Source organism: Carcharhinus amblyrhynchos, chromosome 2, assembly GCF_965287045.1.
Source record: "Carcharhinus amblyrhynchos chromosome 2, sCarAmb.v2.hapA, whole genome shotgun sequence".
NCBI lineage: Eukaryota > Metazoa > Chordata > Chondrichthyes > Carcharhiniformes > Carcharhinidae > Carcharhinus > Carcharhinus amblyrhynchos.
This window is the reverse complement of record NC_137325.1, coordinates 5,810,796-5,833,907: the sequence shown is the minus strand read 5'-3', so window position 1 is coordinate 5,833,907 and position 23,112 is coordinate 5,810,796. Positions and strand designations below refer to the sequence as shown.

Below are 23,112 nucleotides of genomic sequence, written 5' to 3'. Positions count from 1 at the left end.
AACTCTTCACTGCTCTCTGCAATGGCCAAACAAACCATTCAGTTCCAGGACAATTATGGATGGACAATAATTTGTTGAAGTCGATAACAAACACCAGAAAGGGTCAATATCCTAATGAATTTGCTTTGTCAAAGCTGCACGGGGGGCACTAATTTGCCCAGAAACAAAGTGATTCATAGCAAAGGTAAGAAAAAAGATTTTGCCACGTATTTTATTAAAGTCCATGATTATTCCTGCATCTGCGTACAATTTACAAATCCTGTCCAAGTCTTGCGATTTCTTCAATCACAAAGTCGACATCAGACGCATTTGTAGCTGGATTCGAGATGACCATCCGGAAGAAATTCACCTTGTCCCCTTGTGGTTGGTACCCAACCATTGTTGACCCTTCCTCCATCATCCGAGCTTTAATCTTTGGTGCCACCTTTTGATTTGATTTGATTTGGTTTATTATTGTCACATGTATTAGTGTACAGCGAAAAGTATTGTTTCTTGTATGCTATACAAAACATATCGTACATAGAAATGGAAACAAGAGAGTGCAGAATGTAGAGTTACAGTCATAGCTAGGGTGCAGAGAAAGGTCAACTTATTGCAAGGTAGGCCCATTCAAAAGTCTGACAGCAGCAGGGAAGAAGTTCTTGAATCGGTTGGTACGTGACCTCAGACTTTTGTGTCTATTTCCCGACAGAAGAAGGTGGAATAAAGAATTTCTGAGGTGCATGAGGTCTTTAATTATGCTGGCTGCTTTGCTGAAGCAGCAGAATATTGACAAAGAGGCAACTTTATAGTTTTGTGGCTCAAATAAAAATTAGACATTTAAAAGGGTGGCACGGTGGAGCAGTGGCAGGGACCCAGGCTCAATTCTGGCCTCGGGTGACTACGTGGAGTTTGCGCATTCTCCCCATCCCTGCATGGTTTCCACCGGATGCTCTAGTTTCCTCCTGCACTCCAAAGATGTGCAGGTTCGGTGGATTGGTTATGCTAAATTAACCTTAGTGTCAGAATAAATACATAGGGTTATAGGAATAGGGTCTGGATGGGATTGTCGGCGGTGTAGACTCGATGGGCCAAATGGTCTCCTTCTGCACTGTAAGGATTGTATGATTCTATGATTTGATCTTTGACAGGGTTTACTCCTGAACTGATTGGCCATGCTAAACTGATGAATGTTTTGAGATGTTTTCTATGTGAATCCTGCCATAAGCTCGCGAGTTGTATCTGTGATATTGATGATTCCTTGTAAAGCCTTGTAGGCTTCACTCCTAAACACATCCTTCTTACATTGGGAACACACAATCCTTCATACCTTGGTCTTAAGCTGCATGGATTGCTGGAGTACAAATCCTGCTACATTTTCTCTGTACAAACCTTGAAGCTTTGGGCTGATGTTAATTTGGGTGGTAGTGTCTTGACGGTGGTCCAGAGAGCCTGGGATTTCTCTGCCACGACTGATTCTAGGAGTGTTAACATTGAATCATAACATTGCTACTGGCAAGTGACAAGAATTGGCAATGGGCTCAGTCTTGATCCAATGAGATTAGGGAAAATATTGTAGATATCAGATTAACAATAATGTAAAGGGTAATGGGGGTAACGGCTGCAAAAGGCACTAAGATGTCCAATCAGCCATGATTATATTGAATGGGCTTGAATTATATTGAGTAGGCTTGATGGGCTGAATGGCCTACTCCTGTTCCTATGTGTTATGTATCGTAAAGCAACAAATCGTTGTGTGTTTAGGCACATGATGTGCTGTGATGTCACCAGAGGCATTTGCGGATTTTTATCTCTCTTCCATGTTGGATTGCAGTCAGGTAACAGCTCTTAAATAAATCTGTGCTATTGGTCCAAAACCCAGTGTGGTACCTTGTCATCCTTTGTCTTGTTCTACTGGTCAAAGCATCCAATATTTGTACTATCTTTTGGTTTTGTAAGGGGGCTTGGAGTATATTTCTGACAGTATACCTAAAGTAGTGTAAGGTGGGCTGTGGTAATTTTCTGGCAATGGGTTTAAGGGATTTTTATAATCGCTGGACAAAACATCATAGGAAGTAGGAGCTTGAGGAGGCCATTCGACAGGGTTTACTCCTGAACTGATTGGCCATGCTAAATTGTCTTTTAGTGGCCCAAGATGTATAGGTTAGAGGGTAAATATGTGAGGTGATGGGATAGGGCCTGGGTTGGATGCTCTTTCAAAGAGCTGGCGCAGACACGATGGGATAAATGGCCTCCGTCCGTGCTGAGGGAATCTATGATTCTATGAAAAGGGAGGTGCCTCACGATAGGAATTCTGAATCAAATCAGCCAGTTCTGATAATAGGTCACTGATCTAAAACAGTAAGCAGGATTTTCCACTCCCCCCACCCCCGCCTTGGCATGTTTTGTGGTGTTGGAGATGGCCCACATTTGGCCAGTGGCAGGATCTTCCAGTCCTGCCGGTGTCAATGGGATTTCTTGTTGTTCGCACCCCTTTGGCTCAAAATCCCACCGGTGGGAAAAGCCGGAAAATCCCGTCCATTCACTCTGTCTCTCTACACAGGTGCTGCCTGACCTGCTGAGCAGTTCCAGTTCTTTTATTTCAGTTCTGGAAGAGCTGGGTGGAGTGGGTTCCACATGTTTTAGCCGTGGGACAGACTAAACTGGCAAAATAGTCATGGTTTTCACATGTTTTCCTGAGGATTGTTGAGAAAATAAAAGAGAGAAATATCTGCTCCTACCAGCCAAAAATGTATATGGATTATTCAAAGTATAAAGGCACCAGCGTGAAATTGTAAAATAACCTACGGGACAATCAATTTAAGGTATAAAATCTACCATATTTTTATAGCAGTGTAATATATTCCCTATGTGATAATTAGTAGTTGATAGAAGTGCTTTAAAATAAAGCAATATTGTCAAAGCATAAAACCTCTGCCAGAAATTGGTGCCATATTCCAATATATCTCCTTAGTGCTATTTCCTCAAGTTCTTGCCCATTTGTGGTCAGACCTTCAGCTATCCAATCTCCCACCCTGTAATTCCCACCCTCCATCGCTCTGTCTCTCTCTCTTTTTTGAAACACTGCTTGATGCTTTGATCAAGTTGAATACCAAGTTGGAATACTGTGTACAGCCCTGGTCAGCCTATTACAGAAAGGATATTATTAAATTAGAAAGAGCACTGAAAAGATTGACTAGGATGCTACTGGGATTTAATGGTTTGAGTTATAAGGAAAGGCTGCCTAAACTTTTTTCCCAGGAGTGTAGGAGACATACGAGTAATCTGACAGAAGTCTATAAAGTAATGAGGGGCATAGATTAATGAGATGGTCAACATCTTTTCCCAAAGGTAGGGGAGTCTAAAATTAGAAGGCATAGACTTAAGGTGAGAGGGGAGAGATACAAAAGGGTCCAGAGGGACAATTTCTTCACACAGAGGGTGGTGAGTGCCTGGAACAAGCTGAACAACCTGAAGAAGAGCTTAACCTCGAAAGCTTGTGAGTTTACTATCAAATAAATCAGTTGGACTTAAACCTGGTGTTGTCAGACTTTTTACTGTGTTTACCCCAGTCCAACCCCGGCATATCCACATCATGGAACAAGCTGCCAGAGGTAGTGGTAGAGGCGGGTACAATTTTGTATTTTAAAAAGCGTTTAGACATGGGTAAGATGGGTATAGAGGTATATGGGCCAAACACGGGAAATTGGGACTAGCTTAGTAGTAAAACTGGGCGGCATGGACAAGTTGGGCCAAAGGGCCTGTTTCCATGCTGTAAACCTCAATGACTTTTGAGTTCCTACTGTTTCCTTCTTTGGTTTGGTGTGAGTTTTTGTCTGATGAATGTTTTGAGATGTTTTCTATGTGAATCCTGCCATAAGCTCGCGAGTTGTATCTGTGATATTGATGATTCCTTGTAAAGCCTTGTAGGCTTCACTCCTAAACACATCCTTCTTACATCGGGAACACACAATCCTTCATACCTTGGTCTTAAGCTGCATGGATTGCTGGAGTACAAATCCTGCTACATTTTCTCTGTACAAACCTCGAAGCTTTGGGCTGATGTTAATTTGGGTGGTAGTGTCTTGACGGTGGTCCAGAGACCCTGGGATTTCTCTGCCACGACTGATTCTAGGAGTGTTAATATTGAATTATAACATTGCTACTGGCAAGTGACAAGAATTGGCAATGGGCTCAGTCTTGATCCAATGAGATTAGGGAAAATATTGTAGATATCAGATTAACAATAATGTAAAGGGTAATGGGGGTAACGGCTGCAAAAGGCACCAAGATGTCCAATCAGCCATGATTATATTGAATGGGCTTGAATTATATTGAGTAGGCTTGATGGGCTGAATGGCCTACTCCTGTTCCTATGTGTTATGTATTGTAAAGCAACAAATCGTTGTGTGTTTAGGCACATGATGTGCTGTGATGTCACCAGAGGCATTTGCGGATTTTTATCTCTCTTCCATGTTGGATTGCAGTCAGGTAACAGCTCTTAAATAAATCTGTGCTATTGGTCCAAAACCCAGTGTGGTACCTTGTCATCCTTTGTCTTGTTCTACTGGTCAAAGCATCCAATATTTGTACTATCTTTTGGTTTTGGAAGGGGGCTTGGAGTATATTTCTGACAGTATACCTAAAGTAGTATAAGGTGGGCCGTGGTAATTTTCTGGCAATGGGTTTAAGGGATTTTTATAATCGCTGGACAAAACATCATAGGAAGTAGGAGCTTGAGGAGGCCATTCGGCCCGTTAAGCCTGCTCCACCATTCATTATGATCATGGCTGATCATCCAATTCAATAACCTGATTTCCCCCTTCCCCCCTCCCCATATCCTCTGATCCCCTTCGCCCCATGTGCTATATCTAACTGCTTTCAATGTTTTGGCCTCAGCTGCTTTCTGTGGTAGCAAATTTTGGCCTTGGAGGGAATGCAGAGGAGGTTTACTAGACTGATACCGGAGTTGAGGGGGTTGAGCTATGAGGAGAGGCTGAATAAACTGGGCTTGCACTCGTTAGAGTTTAGAAGAATGAGGGGAGATCTCATTGAGACGTATAAGATGATGAATGGGATGGATAGGATAGAGGTGGAGAGACTCTTCCCGCTCAAAAAAGACAGTAGGACTAGGGGGCACAGCCTCAAGATAAAAGGGGGGGCGGTTTAGAACGGAGTTGAGGAGGAACTTCTTCACTCAAAGGGTGGTGAATCTCTGGAATTCTCTGCCCGTTGAAGTGGTGGAGGCTGCCTCGCTAAATATTTTTAAGAAGCGGGTTGATGGGTTTTTGATAAGAGAGGGGATTAAGGGTTATGGGGAGAGGGCGGGAAAGTGGAACTGAGCCACGACAGATCAGCCATGATCTTATTGAATGGCGGGGCAGGCTTGAAGGGCTAGATGGCCTACTCCTGCTCCTATTTCTTATGTTCTTATGTTCTTATGTTCAAATTCCATAGGCTGGCCACTGTCTGGGAGAAGAAATTTCTCCTCCTCTCTGTCCTAAGCGGTCTACCCTGTATCCTCAGACTGTGACCCAGAGGAATCTCACTCTCTTGTTCCATTTGAGAGATTAAGAGAAAATTGGCATATTGTTTTACTTGAATTGCGTTTCCCTGCAGGATGATTACATTGCCTTTTGTCATGGATCGTAACTCAGGCCAGACATCCATCCTGCTCTGGCGTGTTGACAAACTGTGAACAATTTATCAAATTACATCAGATTGAAACTTACCTGATGAAGCCTCTTGTCCCGTTCTGTGTTTTCAGGCATTCCTTTGAGACTTGGTGGAATGTACCAGAAACACACGTTGGTGTGCTCGGGCTGAGAAGGAACAGGTAAGTAAAATGGACAAAATACTTGTTGTTATTCAAAAGTAGTTACAGAAAACTGCCCATGAATGTGCCATTCCGTTCACTTAATGGACACTTTTAGCACCTTTCTCAGCTTTCATCTTCACCATTTACATTTCTTTTGTCCAATTACAGAACCAGCCATATCCCCACCCTCATGGTACAAATCTTGTCTGATTCTCTTTGCTCCCAGTTCTGAGGAAGAGTCTCCCAGACTCAGAAACTTTGTCTCTATTCTCTCTCCACAGATGCTGTCAGACCTGCTGAGATTTTCCAGCATGTTCTGTCTTTGTTTCAGGTTCCAGCATCCGTATTTTTTGCCTTTACGTTTCCCAGTGGTAACGGTGAAAGCCTAAAGAAAGAACTTCTGCCTCCCCTCCGAGACTGAAAAGGTGAATCATACGGAGAGATACAGAAGAGAAGATAAAAAAAAGATGTTTTCAATAATATTGCCCCATAAGCAACATATAAAAGCAGCACAGTGGCATAGTGGTTCGCACTGCTGCCTCACAGTGCCAGGGACCCAGGTTCAATTCCAGCCTTGGGTGAGGATGTGTGGAGTGTGTACATTTTCCCCATGTTTACCAGGGGTTTCCTCCGGGTGGCCTGGTTTCCTCTCACAGTCCAAAGATGTGCAGCTTAGGTGGATTGACCATGCTAAATTGCCCCTTAGTATCCAAAGACATCTAGGTTAGAGGAATTAGTGGGGTAAATATGTGGGGTTACGGGGATAGGGTCCAAAGATGTGCAGGTTAGATGGATTGGCCATGGTAAATGTGCAGGGTTATGAACAAAGAATCATAGATTCGCTACAGTGCAGAAGGTAGCCATTCAGCCCATCAAGCCTGTACCAACAACAATCTATCTCTGCAACTCCATATATTTACCCTGCTACCCCCCCGACACGAAGGGGCAATTTATCATGGCCAATCAACCTAACCTGCACATCTTTGGATCTTGAGTGGAAACTGGAGCACCCGGAGGAAACCCACGCAGACACAGGGAGAATGTATAAACAAAGGGGAGGCATTTTGGTGAGACACACTTTTGAAGGGTCAGTGCAGACTTGATGGGCTAAATGGCCTCTTTCTGCACTGCAGGGATTCTATGGTTCTATGCCCCAGGTGACAAATTCCAATCAACAAAATGATAAACTGATTGAAAGGCAACATTTAAAATAAAGCAGTGCTGCGCATCTGTACCTGTGGGGTTATTTTTACATCTGCATTCTCCCAGTTAGCATCCTCGCAAGTCATAAGCACACTGGACTTGTTTAAGGTTTGCTTAGATAGACACATGAGCGAAATAGGGATGGAGGGTTATGGGAGACTGTTTTAAATAAGGATCAGAGCCTCGGGACATTCCTGGAAATCAACTGTTACATGTGTTGATGTTTTTCTCTTCTACTCCACAGGTGCGTCAGTCTACCTTGTTGTCTAACGAGGGGCATGCACACAATGGGTCGTGCGCGGGCTGCTCTTGGATGTTTCGAGAGTAGCCTAGTACTTCACATCGTTTGTGTACGCTTAAACTGGACCAGCTGATGGGCACCACGACAGCTCAGTGACTGTCACTGTTTGCTGTGCAGTTACATGGACTTGGGCCAGTGTCTGTGGGAGATTGCGCATTCTCCCTGTGGTTGCGTGGGTTTCCTCCGGGTTCTCCGGTTTCCTTGCACACCCCAAAGATGTGCTCTTAGGCTGATTGGTGCAACAAATTGTCCCTAAATTATTCTCCCCTTAATCTGGTTTCCAATGAGGGTACCATAAGCATAGACATGGGTCAAGGGTGGAGGAGGAAAAGCACATTGTTAAAATGGTGGCGTGGACTCGTTGGGCCGAAGGGCCTGTTTCCCGTGCTGTGTTGTTCTTTGTTCTTTATAAGCTGGCATCAGAAAACCAGAAGCTAGACAAATGATGTGGTGATGTGGATGTGACACCCACAGTTTGATGGATAAAGAATAGTTTTGTTACATAGACCCCCCCACTCCCCCAGCAAGGGGAGAATGTGCCCCTGGGGCTGTGCAAACATAGAATTGGCCCTTTAAGATGGTAATATATTTCAAAGAAAGTAATGGGTAATTTTACACTTTTGCAACCTCTTTATACCTGATCATCTGTTGACTATTTTAAATGGATAGAAAATTGGTCAGGTCACATCACAAGTTTATTATTCTCAATCCCAATATTCCAACATGTGCGCATAGAACTTGAACCTTACTGTTGGAGTGGCAAACGCAGGAAATTTGCCCTTTAATCCTCTCTATTGGATCGTAATCAGGATCACCAAGGGGGGGTAGGGGTGGAGGATGGTACTGTTTCAATGCTCTTAGACACCACATAGAGTATAACAACTAGAAACTTACTTTATCATCAAACACCAGCTTAAAATCATCTCTTCCTTCGAGTTTGCTGTGGAGATATTCTGCAAGTTCAAGGCATTTATCAATTTGTTTCTCAAACCCTGATGTACCCTGTGAAGTGAAACAGGAAAAGTTGATTTATATCACACTGTGTTTAAAGTTTATTTATTAGTGATAAGTAAAACTTACATTAACACTGCAATGAAGTTACTGTGAAATTCCCCTAATCGGCACATTCCGGCATCTGTTTGGGTCAATCCACCTAAACAAAACGTCTTCCAGAAAGTGGGAGGAAACCAGATCCCCAGAGGAAACCCATGCAGACAAGGAGAGAGCATTCAAACTCCACACTGACAGTGAACCAAGCTGGGAATCGAATCCGGATCCCTGGTGCTGTAAGACAGCAGTGCTAATCACTGTGCTACCATGCCATCCTATTGATGTCGCATTGATATGTGATTGATATGGGATATTGCATGTAATAATTCCAGTGACAAAGAAAAATACAAAGACCAGCTCTTGAACTGTCTGTTAGAATGAAAGACTTGTATTTATATAGCGCCTTTATACACAACCTCAGGGTTTTCTCTTTCATAAGCTGGTTGTGTGGCCTGACTTATCTTGAGGAACGGTGGTCTGACTCAAGGAGTTACTTAAAACTGATTTAAAATAATGTTTTCTGGCATTCTTAAAGTTACAAAGCCAATGTTCAGAGTAGACCGGGCAAAGCCAAATCCATTCCTTACTGGCTGGAAAAAGCAAATTCAAATTGAATCCGATTCAAGATGTCCATAAGTGAGACAAACAAGATCCAAGCTGACAAGATAAAGCATTGGATCCCATCTTGAGCTTGATCCAACACCATGGGCAGTACGGTGGTACAGTGGTTAGCACTGCTGCCTCACAGTGCGTGACCCAGGTTCAATTCCAGCCTTGGATGTCTGTGTGGAGTTTGCACATTCTCCGTGGGATTTTTCTCCGGGTGCTCCTGTTTCCTCCCACACTCCAAAGATGTGTGAGTTAGATTGATCAGTCATGCTAAATTGCTCCTTAATGTCAGGGGGATTAGGAGGGTAAATATGTGAGGTTATGGGGATAGGACAGGACCTATTGTCAGTGCAGAATTGATGGGCCAAATGGCTTCCTTCTGCTCAGTAGATTCTATGATTCAATGACTAGATCTTAGCCATGATGTGGAAATGCCAACATTGAACTGGGGAGGGCACAGTCAGAAATCTCACAACACCAGGTTAAAGTCCAACAGGTTTATTTGATATCACGAGCTTTCAGAGTGCTACTCCTTCATCAGGTGAGTCTGATGAATCTTAAACCTGTTGGACTTTAACCTGGTGTGGTGAGACTTCTTATTGATCTTAGCCAAAAGGTCTTAGGCCAACAAGCGATATATCTCATGGGTCCTATTTTGATTCTAAGTGCTGGGCAGACTTGAAACTGGATGTGTTTCAGATCCGACTTTTAGACCCATTCTGAAGCACCCCCATAAGCACTCTGCCTGAAAAAATATCAGCAAGTCTGAATCGTGTTGCACAGGCCTGTGGGTGGGGCTTACGATGATCCTTTACAGGATGAGAAGGGGGATGTAATAACTGGAAATGAGAAAATGGTTACGGCATTGAACAGGTATTTTGTGTCGGTCTGCAGAGTGGAAGACACAAATAACATGCCAAAAATTGATAACAGGTAGGCTATGGCAGGTGAGGAGCTAGAAACTATGATTATCATAAAAGAGGTAGTGTTGGGCAAATTAATGGGGCTAAAAGTACACAAGTCTCCTGGCCCTGATGGAATGCATCCCAGGGTATTAAAAGAGACGGTGGGGGAAATAGCAAATGCACTAGTGGTAATTTACCAAAATTCACTGGATTCTGGGGTGGTTCCCGCAGAGTTGAAAACAACAAATGTGATGCCACTGTTTAAAAAAGGAGGTAGACAAAAGGTAGGGAACTTATTGGCTGGTTAGCTTAACTTCTGTAGCAGGGAAAATGCTTGAATCTTTCAAGAAAGAAGAAATAGCGAGACATCTGGAAATAAGTTGTCCCATTGGTAAGACGCAACATGGGTTCATGAAGGGAAGGTCGTGTTTGACTAATTTGGTGGAATTCTTTGGGAACATTACATGTGCAGTGGACAATGGGGAACCTGTGGATGTGGTGTATCTGGATTTCCAGAAGGCATTTGACAAGGTGCTGCACCAAAGACTGCTACGTAAGATAAAGGTGCATGGTGTTATGGGTAATGTATTAGCATGGATCGAGGATTGATTAACTAACAGAAAGCAAAGAGTGGGGGTAAATGGGTGATTTTCTGGTTGGCAATTAGTGTCGTTGGGACCGCAATTGTTTATGATTTACATAGATGATTTGGAGATGGGGACCAAGTGTAGTGCATCAAAATTCACAGATGACATTAAGATGAGTGGCGGAGCAAAGTGTGCGGAGGACGCTGAAAGTCTGCAAAGGGATATAGATAGTCTAAGTGAGTGGGCGAGGGTCTGGCAGATGGAGTACAATGTTGGAAAATGTGCGGTCATTCATTTTGGTAGGAATAACAGCAGGACTATTATTTAAAATGTTAAAAAATGCAGCATGTTGCTGTGCAGAGGGACCTGGGTGTCCTTGTGCAAGAATCACAAGGAGTTGGTTTGCAGGTGCAGCAGGTAATTAAGAAGGCAAATGGAATTTTGTCCTTCATTGCTAGAGGGATGGAGTTTAAAAACAGCGAGATTATGTTGCAGCTGTATAAGGTGCTGGTGAGGACACACCTAGAGTATTGTGTACAGTTCCAGTTTCCTTTCTTGAGAAAGGATATACTGGCACTGGTGGGATGCAGAGGAGATTCACTAGGTTGATTCTGGAGTTGAGAGGTTTGGCTTATGAGGAGAGACTGGGGAAACTGGGGCTATACTCATTGGAATTCAGAAGAATGAGGGGAGATCTTATATGTTTCTATAATAGATAAGATAGAAGCAGGGAAGTTGTTTCTACTGGCGGGTGAAACTAGAACTAGGGGGCAAGTCCTCAAAATAAGGAGAAACAGACTGAGGAGGAACTTCTGCACACAAAGGGTTGTGAATCTGTGGAATTCCCTCCCCAGTGAAGCAGTTGAGCCTCCCTCATTGAATGTTTTCAAGGCAAATTTTTGAACGTTAAAGGAATTAAGGGTGAGTGGGCGGGTAAGTGGAGCTGAGTCCACAAAAAGATCAGCCATGATCTTATTGAGTAACGGAGCAGGCTCGAGGGGCCGGATGGCCTACTCCTGCTCCTAGTTCTTATGTTCTTATTTAACATGCCCGAAACCCGGCAGCTCTGATTGGTGCCTCCAACTGCGCGCGTACAAAACAAAAAATGATAGAATGCTGCTCCTCTGCCACATCACTCCCGAGCTGGATAATGCCTCCCCCCTGACCCCCACAGACATTACCCCACCCCAACAACATTTCTGACCCCCGCATTGCCCCAACCCCTCCACCACCCAGACCGATCGCGGGCCCCTCTCCCCTCCTTCCCCCTCACCGATCTCAGGCAGTGAGCCGTTGTGTGTTTGGTACTTACCTCCTCATGAGCTTTCAGAACGCTGCTCCTTCATCTCACCTAATGAAGAAGCAGCGCTCTGAAAGCTTGTGATACCAAATTGGACTCTAACCTCATGTTGTGAGATTTCTGGAAAATTTGGAGAGTTCATAAAGTCAGTGGCTCTCCCCATTGTCACACCTGCCCATGAGGATGCCCACTGTTGCCAGAGTGGCACTGGAACCCACAACATTCGGGATATGTGTGTGAGTGAAACCAACTGAGCTACAGCTGTATATGGGCAGAAATCAGTTCTTCTAACACAGGAGGAGATGGTGATGTCACTCGACCAGTAATCCATTAATCCAGGCTAATGCTCTCCAGACAAGGATCCAAATCCTAGAATTTTAAATTCAAGGAATAATCTGGGATTTAAAAGCTATTAGTCTCAATGGTGCTGAGTATGAAACCGTTGCTGATTGTTGTCAAATCCCCAACTGATTTACTAATGCCCTTTGGAGAGAGGGGATCTGCCATTCTTAGCCTGGTCTGGCCCACAAGTGACTCCAGACCCAGATGTGGAGATGCCAGCATTGGACTGGGGTCAGCACAGTAAGAGGTCTCACAACACCAGGTTAGAGTCCAACAGGTTTATTCGGTATCACGAGCTTTTGGAACGCTGCTCCTTCACCTCATCTAATGAAGAAACAGCGCTCTGAAAGCTTGTGATACCAAATAAACCCATTGGACTCTAACCTCATGTTGTGAGATCTTTTACTGCCCAGACCCAGAGCAATGTGACTGACTCTGACTAAGGAAGCCACTCAGTTGAAGGGCAATTAGGAATGGAGAATTGTTAGCAACACCTTCATCCCATGAAAGAATAAATTTCCTAAAAATTATTGTAAGTAACCATTGCTCAGGATTCCCCGATGTTATTTAATTTTTCATTTGATAATTGGCGTCAAAGCTGTAATGCTTAAAATTATCTAATTAATTTTCCCCTTTTTGTTTTCTGCTTACTTTTAAATTACTTTTGGATCCTGGGCACTTGGATACTACAGATGTTACTACTGTGTTTAGTCCGTCAACATTGTGAGGAGATGGTGGCTTCCAAGCCAGGAGTGATGGTCGTCAACAACCCAGGTTACCTTTGACTATTTTTTTCAGAAGTGAGGATATACAAGTTTGGCACCTCTTTGTGGCCAAGTCAAACGGACCCGTTGGGCCAAATCAAACGATAATGTGGTTCATCGTAAAGGATATCAATAGGACCTGCAAGTTGTGCATGTTCTGAGTTTAGTCCCTTATCTTTGTCAGAATGTGTGGGGTGGTGCCACTGTGGATCTCTGGGGAGATGCACTTTCCACTTTCTGAAAATTGCTAACTATTTAGGGCAGCACAGTGGTTAGCACTGTTGCCTCATAATGCCAGGGACCCGGGTTCGATTCCCGGCTTGGGTCACTGTCTATGTGGAGGTTGCACATTCTCCCCATGTCTGCGTGGGTTTCCTTTCGGTGCTCTGATTTCCTCCAAACATGTGCAGGTTATGTGCACTGGCAGTGCTAAATTCTCCCTCAGTGTACCCCGGACAAGTGCCAGAGTGTGGCAACCAGGGGATTTTCACAGTAACCCTTCATTGCAGTGTTAACGTAAGCCTACTTGTGACTAATAAATAAACTTTATATACAGAAATGATTTCAGAAACTGGAATCTTGCCGTCACAGTGCATTGAATGGGCTGGCAAAGCTAATGAGGTAAAGGAGAGGACAGAAATGCAGGAAGGTCTAAAAGGGCTTGGGGAGGGGTTGGGTAAATGACAAATAAAATTCAATATAGCAAAGTGTGAGGTGACTTACTTTGGTAGGTACAACGAAGAGAGGGGAGAACCAAATCGGCTAGATGAGCAACAAGATCTGGGGTTACCGACAGAGAAAGAACTAAATATCATTTTGCTAAGACCATAAGTAGTGCAATAGAAAAGCACTCGCGTTGATCTCTAGAGGAATGGAACTCAGAAGCAGGAAGGTCACACACTATGGGTGGGATTCTCCGACTGTTTGCTGGCAGTTCTGTGACCCCGTTGGTCACGTACCCCTGCCCAGTGTTCCCCAGCAGTATGGAGTGGCTTCAGTGGGAAATCCCATCAACAACAGTGGGATCAGAGAATCCCGCCACCAGCGAACGGTGCGTTGCCTCCTATCGCTGGGAAACACGCGGCTGAGAGGTCAGAGAATCCCACCCAATGTGTATATTGAATTTTATTTGTCATTTACCCAACCCCTCCCTTTTACACCTTCCTGCATTCCTGTTCTCTGCTTCACCTCATTAGCTTTGCCACTCCATTCGGTATCGTCTGTACACTATGTCGGCAAGACTCCAGTTTCTGAAATCATTCCTGTAAATCGTTAACAATTTACAGAAAGTGGAAGGTGTTCCTCCTCAGGGATCCACACTGGCACCACCCCACACATACTGACAGAGATGTTCAAAACGAAGGGTCTAATCGGAGGATGAGATAGGGTGGACAGTGAGAGCCTTTCTCCTCGGATGGTGATGGCTAACACGAGGGGACATAGCTTTAAATTGAGGGGTGATAATTATAGGACGGATGTCAGAGGTAGGTCCTTTACTCAGAGGGTAGTAAGGGCGTGGAATGCCCTGCCTGCAGCAGTTGTGGACTCGCCAACTTTAAGGGCGTTCAAATGGTCATTGGATAGGCATATGGATAACATTGGAATAGTTTAGGTTAGGGGGTCATTGGATTTGTTCCACTGGTCGGTGCAACATCGAGGGCCGAAGGGCCTGTACTGCGCTGTAATGTTCTATGTTCTATAATCTCAAAATTTGGTTAGGCCACATTTGGAGTGCTGAGTACAGTTTTGGTTTCCACATTATAAAAAAGGGTATAAAAGCACTGGAGTTGTAGAGGAAAAGAATTACGAGGATAATTGTCAGAATAAAGAGGAAGCAGCTGTACGGAAAGACTGAAATAATTGGGCTCTTTTCTCTCAAAAAGGGAAGAAATCCAACAGATCTCTTCATAATTCTAAAAGGGTTCAGTGGTGTTGATGTAGAGAAGCTGTTTCACCTGTAAATAATTCCAGAACAAATGGGAATAAGCATAAGGCAGTCACTAACAGATCAAAGAAAGCATTTCAGAGGAATTTATTTCATAGAATCATAGAACCCCTACAGTACAGAAAGGACATTTGGCCCTTTGAGTCTGTATCGACCACAATCCCACCCAGCCTCTATTCCCGCAACCCCCCACATTCACCCTGCTAGTCCCCCTGACACTAAGGGACAATAAGCACGGCCAATCCACCTAAGCAGCACATCTTTCGGACTGTGGGAGGAAACCGGAGCACCCGGAGGAAACCCACGCAGACACGGGGAGAATGTGCAACTTGCTGCTTCAAGATTGTAGCAGAGAGGACTGATTTGATTAAGGGGAGAGCTGATGAGGGAAAGGGAAAGGAGTGTATGTGAAAGTTGCGATGAAGCGATTTGTTTCACTATCACAGCAGCAATGATCAGTTGGGCCGAGTGGCCTGTTTGTAAGTGACGATTGTGTACATTTATGACGATTGTAGGATAAATTAAAATATTAAGTGTTCACAAGTTATCATCCCATAGTATCATTACAGTGCTAATCTTCTTCATTTTTTATTACCTTTGCTTTCCACATCAACCAGAATTTAAAGACATCCACATGGCGACCACACTGAATTGTTTTATCTCCTGTATCATAGGATACGTCGTACGCTTTGTCATTCTGGAACAGATACTGCGCACACATTTTATTGCAGTTCAGGAGCAAACCCTGTCAAAGATCATATCACAGAATCATTTACAGAATCACACAATCCTTACAGTGCAGAAGGAGGCCATTTGGCCCATCGAGCCTGCACCGAAAACAACCCCACCCAGGCCCGATCCCTGTAACCCTATGTATTTATCTTGACACGGAGGGACAGTTTAGCACGGCCAATCCACCTAACGTGCAGATCTTTTGGACTGTGGAAGGAAACCGGAGCACCCAGAAGAAACCCACGCAAACATGGGGAGAACATGCAAACTCCACACAGACAGTGACCCAAGACCAGAATTAACCCTGGGCCCTTAACATTGTGAGGCAGCTAACCACTCCTCCACCCTTTCCCAAGGCAATATTTTCATAAATGCAAAGCTATTCATTGTGATATGCTCCATTTTATGTTATAGTTAAACATCTTTTACATGATGTAGAGGAGACAAATTAGATTTTGTGCGTCTGTGGATGTCCACTATCACCTCGTGCTGAGTCTCCCTGCTGTGTGAGGGGAAGGTTAGCAGTGATATTTGTATTCCTTAGAAGGAGAGAGGGATAAGGTAAAACCTGCATTTCCTCATCTCTCATGATCTTTTCAGTTATTATCTGGGCACTAAAGAAACATATTTACTTCAAGTGAAAGCTTTGGAATGCTTAACTAATCCTCCAGCATTCATTCAACTCACAATAGCTGCTAATCTTTGTAGACAAGTTGCTTAAAGAGGTAATGCACCTCAGTCTCTCGTCACTGTGGGATGTCACATGCTAATTCAGAAGTCATAAATACCCCGTGCCACTTACTTTGCCTCCAGTGTGGTGCCCTCTCAAAGCCAGGGTCTCGGAAGACCAACAACAGAAAGCCTCTCAGCCTTTCAGCTAAGATCAAGCGTCAGATCAAGCCCAAGGTGAGGTGTAATGTCTTACCCTGTCAGCTTGGACCTTGAAGGAACCTTGAATTGGATTCAATTGGATTTTGAATTAGGTTTTTGGAGGAATGGATTGGGGTTTGCCTGGTTCACTCTGACTGAGCGCTGGCTTTGTAACGTAAAGAAGGGAATTAAAAAATGTTTTAAAAAAGAATTAACCATCAGATAAGCCTGCTCTTGTCAGCTTGGATCTGGTATATCCCTTTTGTGTGGGCCATGAACTGGATTTAATTTGATTTGAATTTGTTTTTGGGGCAAGCGAGGAGCTGGATTAGAGGCCAGCCCTGTTCGCTCTGTGCATTGGGCTTTGTAACTCTGAGAAAGGAATACAATTAAAAAGAAAAGCAGAAATCTCGAACCAGGTGTGAAACAACACTGCTGTAAACCTGAATGTATGAGTGAGGGGTTCTTTGGCTCATAGAGATTGATTACAGGCAGAGAGAGTACAACTCTCAGTGATCAGCCCACAGGTGACTCCTTTCTCTGAAGGGGCAAACACAGCTTTCTGAGGTAGTTCTGAGAAAGATCTTCGACATATCCTTCCAACTGCTTCTTAATTAGCACCTGAATCTCTCCCCGAGCTATTCCATATCACCCTCCAATTCAATACATACAAATTCCAATTGGAAAGATGTGGACAATCCACAGTGTCACCTTCTGAAGCGCTGAGTGCTCCGAAGAGGCAGGTTGGGAGTGATTATGAAGGTAACATTTTGCTTTCTTAATTTACCCGTTGTTGGTTGGATTTTCGGAATGTCAGCAAAGCCCAAGGCCTTTGACCCTATCTCACTAACAGCTCAGATTGACCACCCTGAGGCTTCAACCTCTAGCCCAGGTCTTCAATCCTTCCCCGAATGAGACACATGGTGCCTCTCTCAGGTCTCCGATTCCCCCGACTGTCTGCTGGACCTCAGTCAAAACACCAGCCAAAGCACCACCCATTCCGCTCTGCAGCCACACGTAGAGCGCCCCAGAACTGCCCCCACCAGACCTGCAGCCACCTTCCCACAGGCCTCCGATTTCCCCACACCTTCTAGCCTCTCTCTGATCCATCCCCCATGATCCTGAGGTTGGGAGCCCCCCCCCCCCCCCCGCCGGGTAAATAAACCCTCCCCCACAATGATTACCTCTTCTAAGATCAACCATAGCCCCACCCAGTCCCCCCAACATCTCAGAGATTGACTGACTTACTGTCACTCCCTCTCCCCAGTCGGATGCACCCCTCACTGTCATGGATGTACCTTGCCCTGAGGCCTACACAGGCTGGTTCCCCACCTGACTGGACTCCATCCTGTTGATCAGGGTTGTACCAGGGTGGAGAACTGATTAGTGACACCTTACACGCATGCTGGAGTTAGGATTCCACAGTCTCCCGAGGTTGGGGATCTCTGTGACTTCCTCTCACACCTGGTATATCAAGTGAGGAAGAATCTGGGCCTTAATGCTTTTCATCTACTGCGACCCTCACACACCAGCCCCCCACAATCACAACCACCGCTGATTTTAGTCACAACATCCCCCATCTCCCTCCCATTGATGGGCTCGATTTCAAATGAACACAGCAAGCCCCAGGAGCCTAATGGTTCCTCATTGGTTTCTGCACGGTAATGCCTCGGCCAATCAGATTTGGCTTGCCAACCAATCAGCACCCTGTGCTCCTGCAGAACAAATTGTCGTGGTGATTGTTTGAAGTTTGGCGTTCTTGCATTTGTCCTGATGAGTGCAAGGTGGAAAACTTCAGCAACGTGAATCTTTTCAGCCAGATTGAGGCTCAGTGCTACCAAGCGTCTGTTGAAGTACCTTCCCGTGGATCAGAATGGCAGAACACTGCAGGGGAACATTCATTATCTTGTGTGGATTCCACGTTACGGAGTTGGCCCTGAAACAGAGAAGAATTTTCCAACAGCAGGGAAAAATAAAACTGCCGCGTATAAATTTCATATTCATAATTATTTCCATGGGTGGTGCAAAATGAGCAGAAATTTACCTCTCAATTCCACTTAACTTACGACGATGCTTCTGTGACATTAATAAGCCACCACCCCAAGCTGCCTGTTTAAAACAAAAACAAAGAACATTTTAATATGAAAGGACAAAGCAGCTCTCACACAAGACAATAGGGACATTATTCTGTTCTAAGGCTGTTTTTGATTTTTTTAAGATATGCGCCCAGAAAGCTATGTCAGTGGACTAGAAATCCCATGGGCCCAGGTTAACACTCTGATTCTATGAACATGGGTTCAAATCCCACCATGGCAGCTGGTGGAATTTAAATTCAATTAATAAACTTGGAATCGAAAGCTTGTCTCAGTGACGGAGACCCTGAAATTGTCACTGATTGTTTTAAAGTTCACAGGAGTGATTCCAGGGATGAACCAACTGTAGCAGAGATTGGAGAGGTTGGGTCTCTACTCCTTGGAGAGAAGAAGGAGACTTAATGGAAGATCCTGAGTAGTATGGACAGAGTAAACAGTGAGAAACTATTCCCTCTCCGGAGTACATCAAGAATGAGAGGGCACAGAAAATAAGAGGCAAAAGGAGTTGAGGTGATGTGAGGAAAAATATTTCCACCTTGAGGATGGTTAGAATTTGGAGGGAGTCGCACATTGCAGCAGAGGGTCTTAAAGGAAAAGCGTTCACCTCAGTGGGGGGATAGGCTTTGTCTCTTTGTTGGATGCTGTTCCCATTCACTCGTGCCACACTTTGGTCTCGGGGTATCAAGAGTTCCATTCGCTGCTGAGAACCAGACCGACAGCTGAAACTTCCTTAACTGTCAAAGTTCACCCTCTAAGTCAGGCAATCCCACCCAATCAAAACTACCGCTGTAACCATGTCTCCAGTTGTGAATGAGTGAGTCTGATAATGCATCGGCTGTTCAAGTATTGAAATCAGCTTGTTTTCAGTTTTCAATTAGTCTCCTGCAAGGTTTTATATTTGATGTACAAGGGAGCCCTAACCTATTGATTCAGTGGGTAACTGTGTCACAAGATGCGCTACTCACCCAGGCAGCTCAGGTACATCCCAGTCTCACCCTGGAGCGGTGTGGAATTAACTGAAGAACGGCAGCCGGCTCAGTCTGACTGTGCAGAGTTAATTGTTTGAAGCTTCTTTATCTGGTCACAATCAGTAATTTCTGTTGAAAAGTGTAGGAGGATAGAACTGGGCTGCCATCTGATCACATAGAATTCCTACAGTGCAGAAGGAGGTCATTCGAACCATTGAATCTGCGCCGATCACAATCCCACCTATTCCCGTAGTCCCACGTAATTACCCTGTTAGTCCCCCTGTCACTAAGTGGGAGTTTAGCATGGCCAATCAACCTGACCCACACATCTTTGACCTGTGGGAGGAAACCGGATCACCCGGAGGAAACCCACACAGACACGGGGAGAATGTGCAAACTCCACACAGACAGTGACCCAAGCCGAGAATTGAACCTGGGTCCCTGGTGCTGTGAGGCAGCAGTGCTAACCACTGTGCCACCGTGCTGCCCCACTCGCACACGCACACACACACAAACACACATATGTGCATGTGCAAACACACACACACACATGCACACGCACGTACACTTACATATATATACACATGTGCACAAACATGCACACACATGCATGTGTACACACACACACACGTACACACACATACAACCAAATGTACACATAAGTGTTAGCTGTGGCTCTGTGAATAGTACTCGTATCTCTGAGTCAGAAGTTGTGAGTTCAAGTCTCATGCCAGGGATTGCTAACACTCCAGTGAGGTACTGCGAGGATGCTGTGCTGCTGGAGGTGTTATCTTTGGAATGAGATGTTAAACTGTGATCCTGCCTGTTTGGATATAGAAGATTGCATGGCACCATCTTTAAGAAGAACTCTGGTGGAAGAGTCCTGGACAATATTTACTCTTCAATCAACTTCAATTGTTATCCGTTCATTATCACATTGCTGGTTGTAGGGGTTTGCTGTGAACGGACTGAACCTGTTTCCTATAACAGTATCTGGGTCACATGCTTTACTGCTCCTGCTTCTGGTGTCCTGAACCTCTCCTCCAAAGTGTGACAGTGGTTGTAAAACACTTTGTGACCTGCTGTAGTTGTGAAAGGTGCTATACAAATGCAAGCCTTTCTTGTCTTTTACGGGCTGGTGACAGGGGAATGCATGGTGGCACAATGGTTAGCGCTGCTGCCTCACAGCACCCGGGACCTGGGTTCGATTCTCAGCTTGGATCACTGTCTGTGTGGAGTTTGCACATTCTCCCCATGTCTGTGTAGGTTTCATCCGGGTGCTCTGGTTTTCTCCCACAGTCCAAAAATGTGCAGGTTAGGTGGGTGGGCCATGATAAATTGCCCCTAATGATAGCAGGACTAGATTGGATAAATGCACATGATTATGGGGATAGGGCCTGAACGGGATTGTTGTCGGTGCAGACTCAATGGATCGAATGGCCTCCTTCTGTGCTGTAGGATTCTATTCCCAAAATTCACTTTGAGTCACTGCTTCCTGTTTGCATTCCAATGTAAGAAGACGTCCGCATTTTCCCCTCTACATTCATCTCTTTGATGTGGAGACGTTGGACTTTGAAATCTTTTCTAAATTTTTGAACATGGGTGTGGTTGACCTTGTTGTATTTTGGAAGATCCTTACATCAACATGCATCCAAAGGTGGTGCTTCTCACAAATGTCCGCAATCTCATTGAGAGGATCAAAGGCTCCAAACACGGTGGTTCCAGCTGTAGCATTGACATACAATGGAACAAAGCCCTGTAAGCAAAACCTATTATTAATTCTGTGCTTTATGTACATACAACTTTTAAAAAATGGTTCCCCTACACTTGAATAGGTTTTGTTGTGGATTCACAGACAAATTGTTTGCTTCATTTCCATTTGTTGCATGTATAATTATTAAAGTAACCAGACAATAATGACCCCAGCAAGGCCCAATTTCAGTGACCAGTATCTTGGGTGCTAGGGTTACCTGATGAAACATCCAATTCTACAGCTGGCACTGGCCCTATGACCACTTGTAAATGAAAGGCCCAACATCTGCTTTGGGAACCTCCTCCAGAAATTGGACATTGCACTGTAAGTTGGTATTAGCCTGAACAGGGCGGCACAGTGGTTAGCACTCTGTGAGTTTGCACATTCTCCCCGTGTCTGCATGGGTTTCCTTCGGGTGCTCCAGCTTCCTCTCACAGTCCAAATATCAGCAGATTAAGTTGATTGGCCATGTTAAATAACCTTTTAGGTTCAGGGGCCTAATAGGATATTATGTGAGGATAGGGCCTGGGTGGGACAGTTATCAGTGCAGGCTTGATGGACTGAATGGCCTCTTCTGCGCTATTGGGGTTCAAGGAGAGTATGAGCTTATTATGTAGGAAAAGCCTTGTTAGTTTAACAAGTTAGTTTGAATTGTACTGGGATATAATGGTTCTCATTTTTCTAGAGTCCCAAAGGGGAATGTCTTACATTGTTAAATAAATTTTGGTGACAGTGAGATCTTTTGGTGTGTCTTATAATCTCTGATTTCTAGTGAAATGAAAGCTGATCTCGTTGAGGTGCGTAAGGGGTTGGTTTAGCTCAGTTGGCTGGATGGCTGGTTTGTGATGGAGAGCAACACCAACAGCACAAGTTCAATCCCCATACCGGGTGTGATTATTCCACCTTGCTAACCTTTTGCATCTGAGGTGTGGTGATCCTCAGGTTAAATCTCCACCAGTCAGCCTATGGACATCTGTCAACTTTACCTTCCGGATACGTGGAAGGCTTGACAGGTTAAACGCTGAGCCGAGACCCCGGCTGAAGAACCCCGAACACGGGCCCAATTTTTGAATAAGGAGTCAGACATTTTGAACTGCGATGAGGAGAAATTTCCTCAGACCCTAATATGGCCAAAGGTGTCAGTTCCACACGGCATCTTAAAGGGCAAAAGAGATGTGGAGAGATGGAAAGGTTTAGGATAGAATTCTGAAGGTTGGAACCTTGTTAGCTGAAGGCACGGTTGCCAATGTTGGGGCAATGAAAATTGGGGATGTTATGGAGACCACAATTCGACAAGCCCAGATCACTTGGAGAGTTGTAGGTTTTAGCAGAGGTCACAGGGAGGAACCTGAAAGGAAGGATGACAATTCCGCTCCCAGCCAGCATCACAATAAAAAAAAACAAGCCCATGATCTCATTGCACTTTTTGGGAACTTGATGTGTATAAAAGTACCACCACGTTAACAACACTTCAAAGTAATTAATTGTATTTGAGTTACTTTAAAGTCGCTCTAAGAGCGAGGGTAAACAGCTGTATCAAGTGTAAATACAAGTTCTCCTTTGTATTTTATTGTAAGCAGTCTGTCTTTGTCACTGCTTGTCTCCAACTCAGCTGCTGAAGAGAATAACACTAACATGGTTAATTTACAGTAACCAAGTTGCATTCGTGACAAATGCTGCTTTTTAAAGTTATCCTTCAAAGACTTTAGTAGTCATTCTGTTATCAGGAAAATAATGAGCTATGTTTTGCTGTACCTGTGTGAATTATTAAGTACTTGCAATTGTCAAAAATGTCAACAACTTTCTCAAGTGCGAAGAAAAAGGAATTACAAATGATTCAGACACTGAAACTGCGTGAGAAATGTTGGTTGCAACTTTTCCTGGGTTTTGTAT

The 23,112-nt window shown here is 44.4% G+C and overlaps 1 protein-coding gene across 1 annotated transcript in view; it reads right to left on the bottom strand.

The window, feature by feature from the left end:
- Nucleotides 1-250: 250 nt before the first annotated feature.
- Nucleotides 251-23,112, bottom strand: part of LOC145360131 (glutamate decarboxylase 1-like) — a 52,826-nt gene continuing 29,964 nt past the window's right edge. The window contains exons 9-15 of the mRNA XM_080215110.1: nucleotides 21,106-21,222; nucleotides 18,450-18,514; nucleotides 18,263-18,341; nucleotides 15,399-15,548; nucleotides 8,196-8,303; nucleotides 5,712-5,801; nucleotides 251-424 (exon numbers count right to left, since the gene is read on the bottom strand). Coding sequence (XP_080071236.1) covers nucleotides 251-424; nucleotides 5,712-5,801; nucleotides 8,196-8,303; nucleotides 15,399-15,548; nucleotides 18,263-18,341; nucleotides 18,450-18,514; nucleotides 21,106-21,222 — 783 coding nt within the window. The remainder of the gene's footprint in view (nucleotides 425-5,711; nucleotides 5,802-8,195; nucleotides 8,304-15,398; nucleotides 15,549-18,262; nucleotides 18,342-18,449; nucleotides 18,515-21,105; nucleotides 21,223-23,112) is intronic.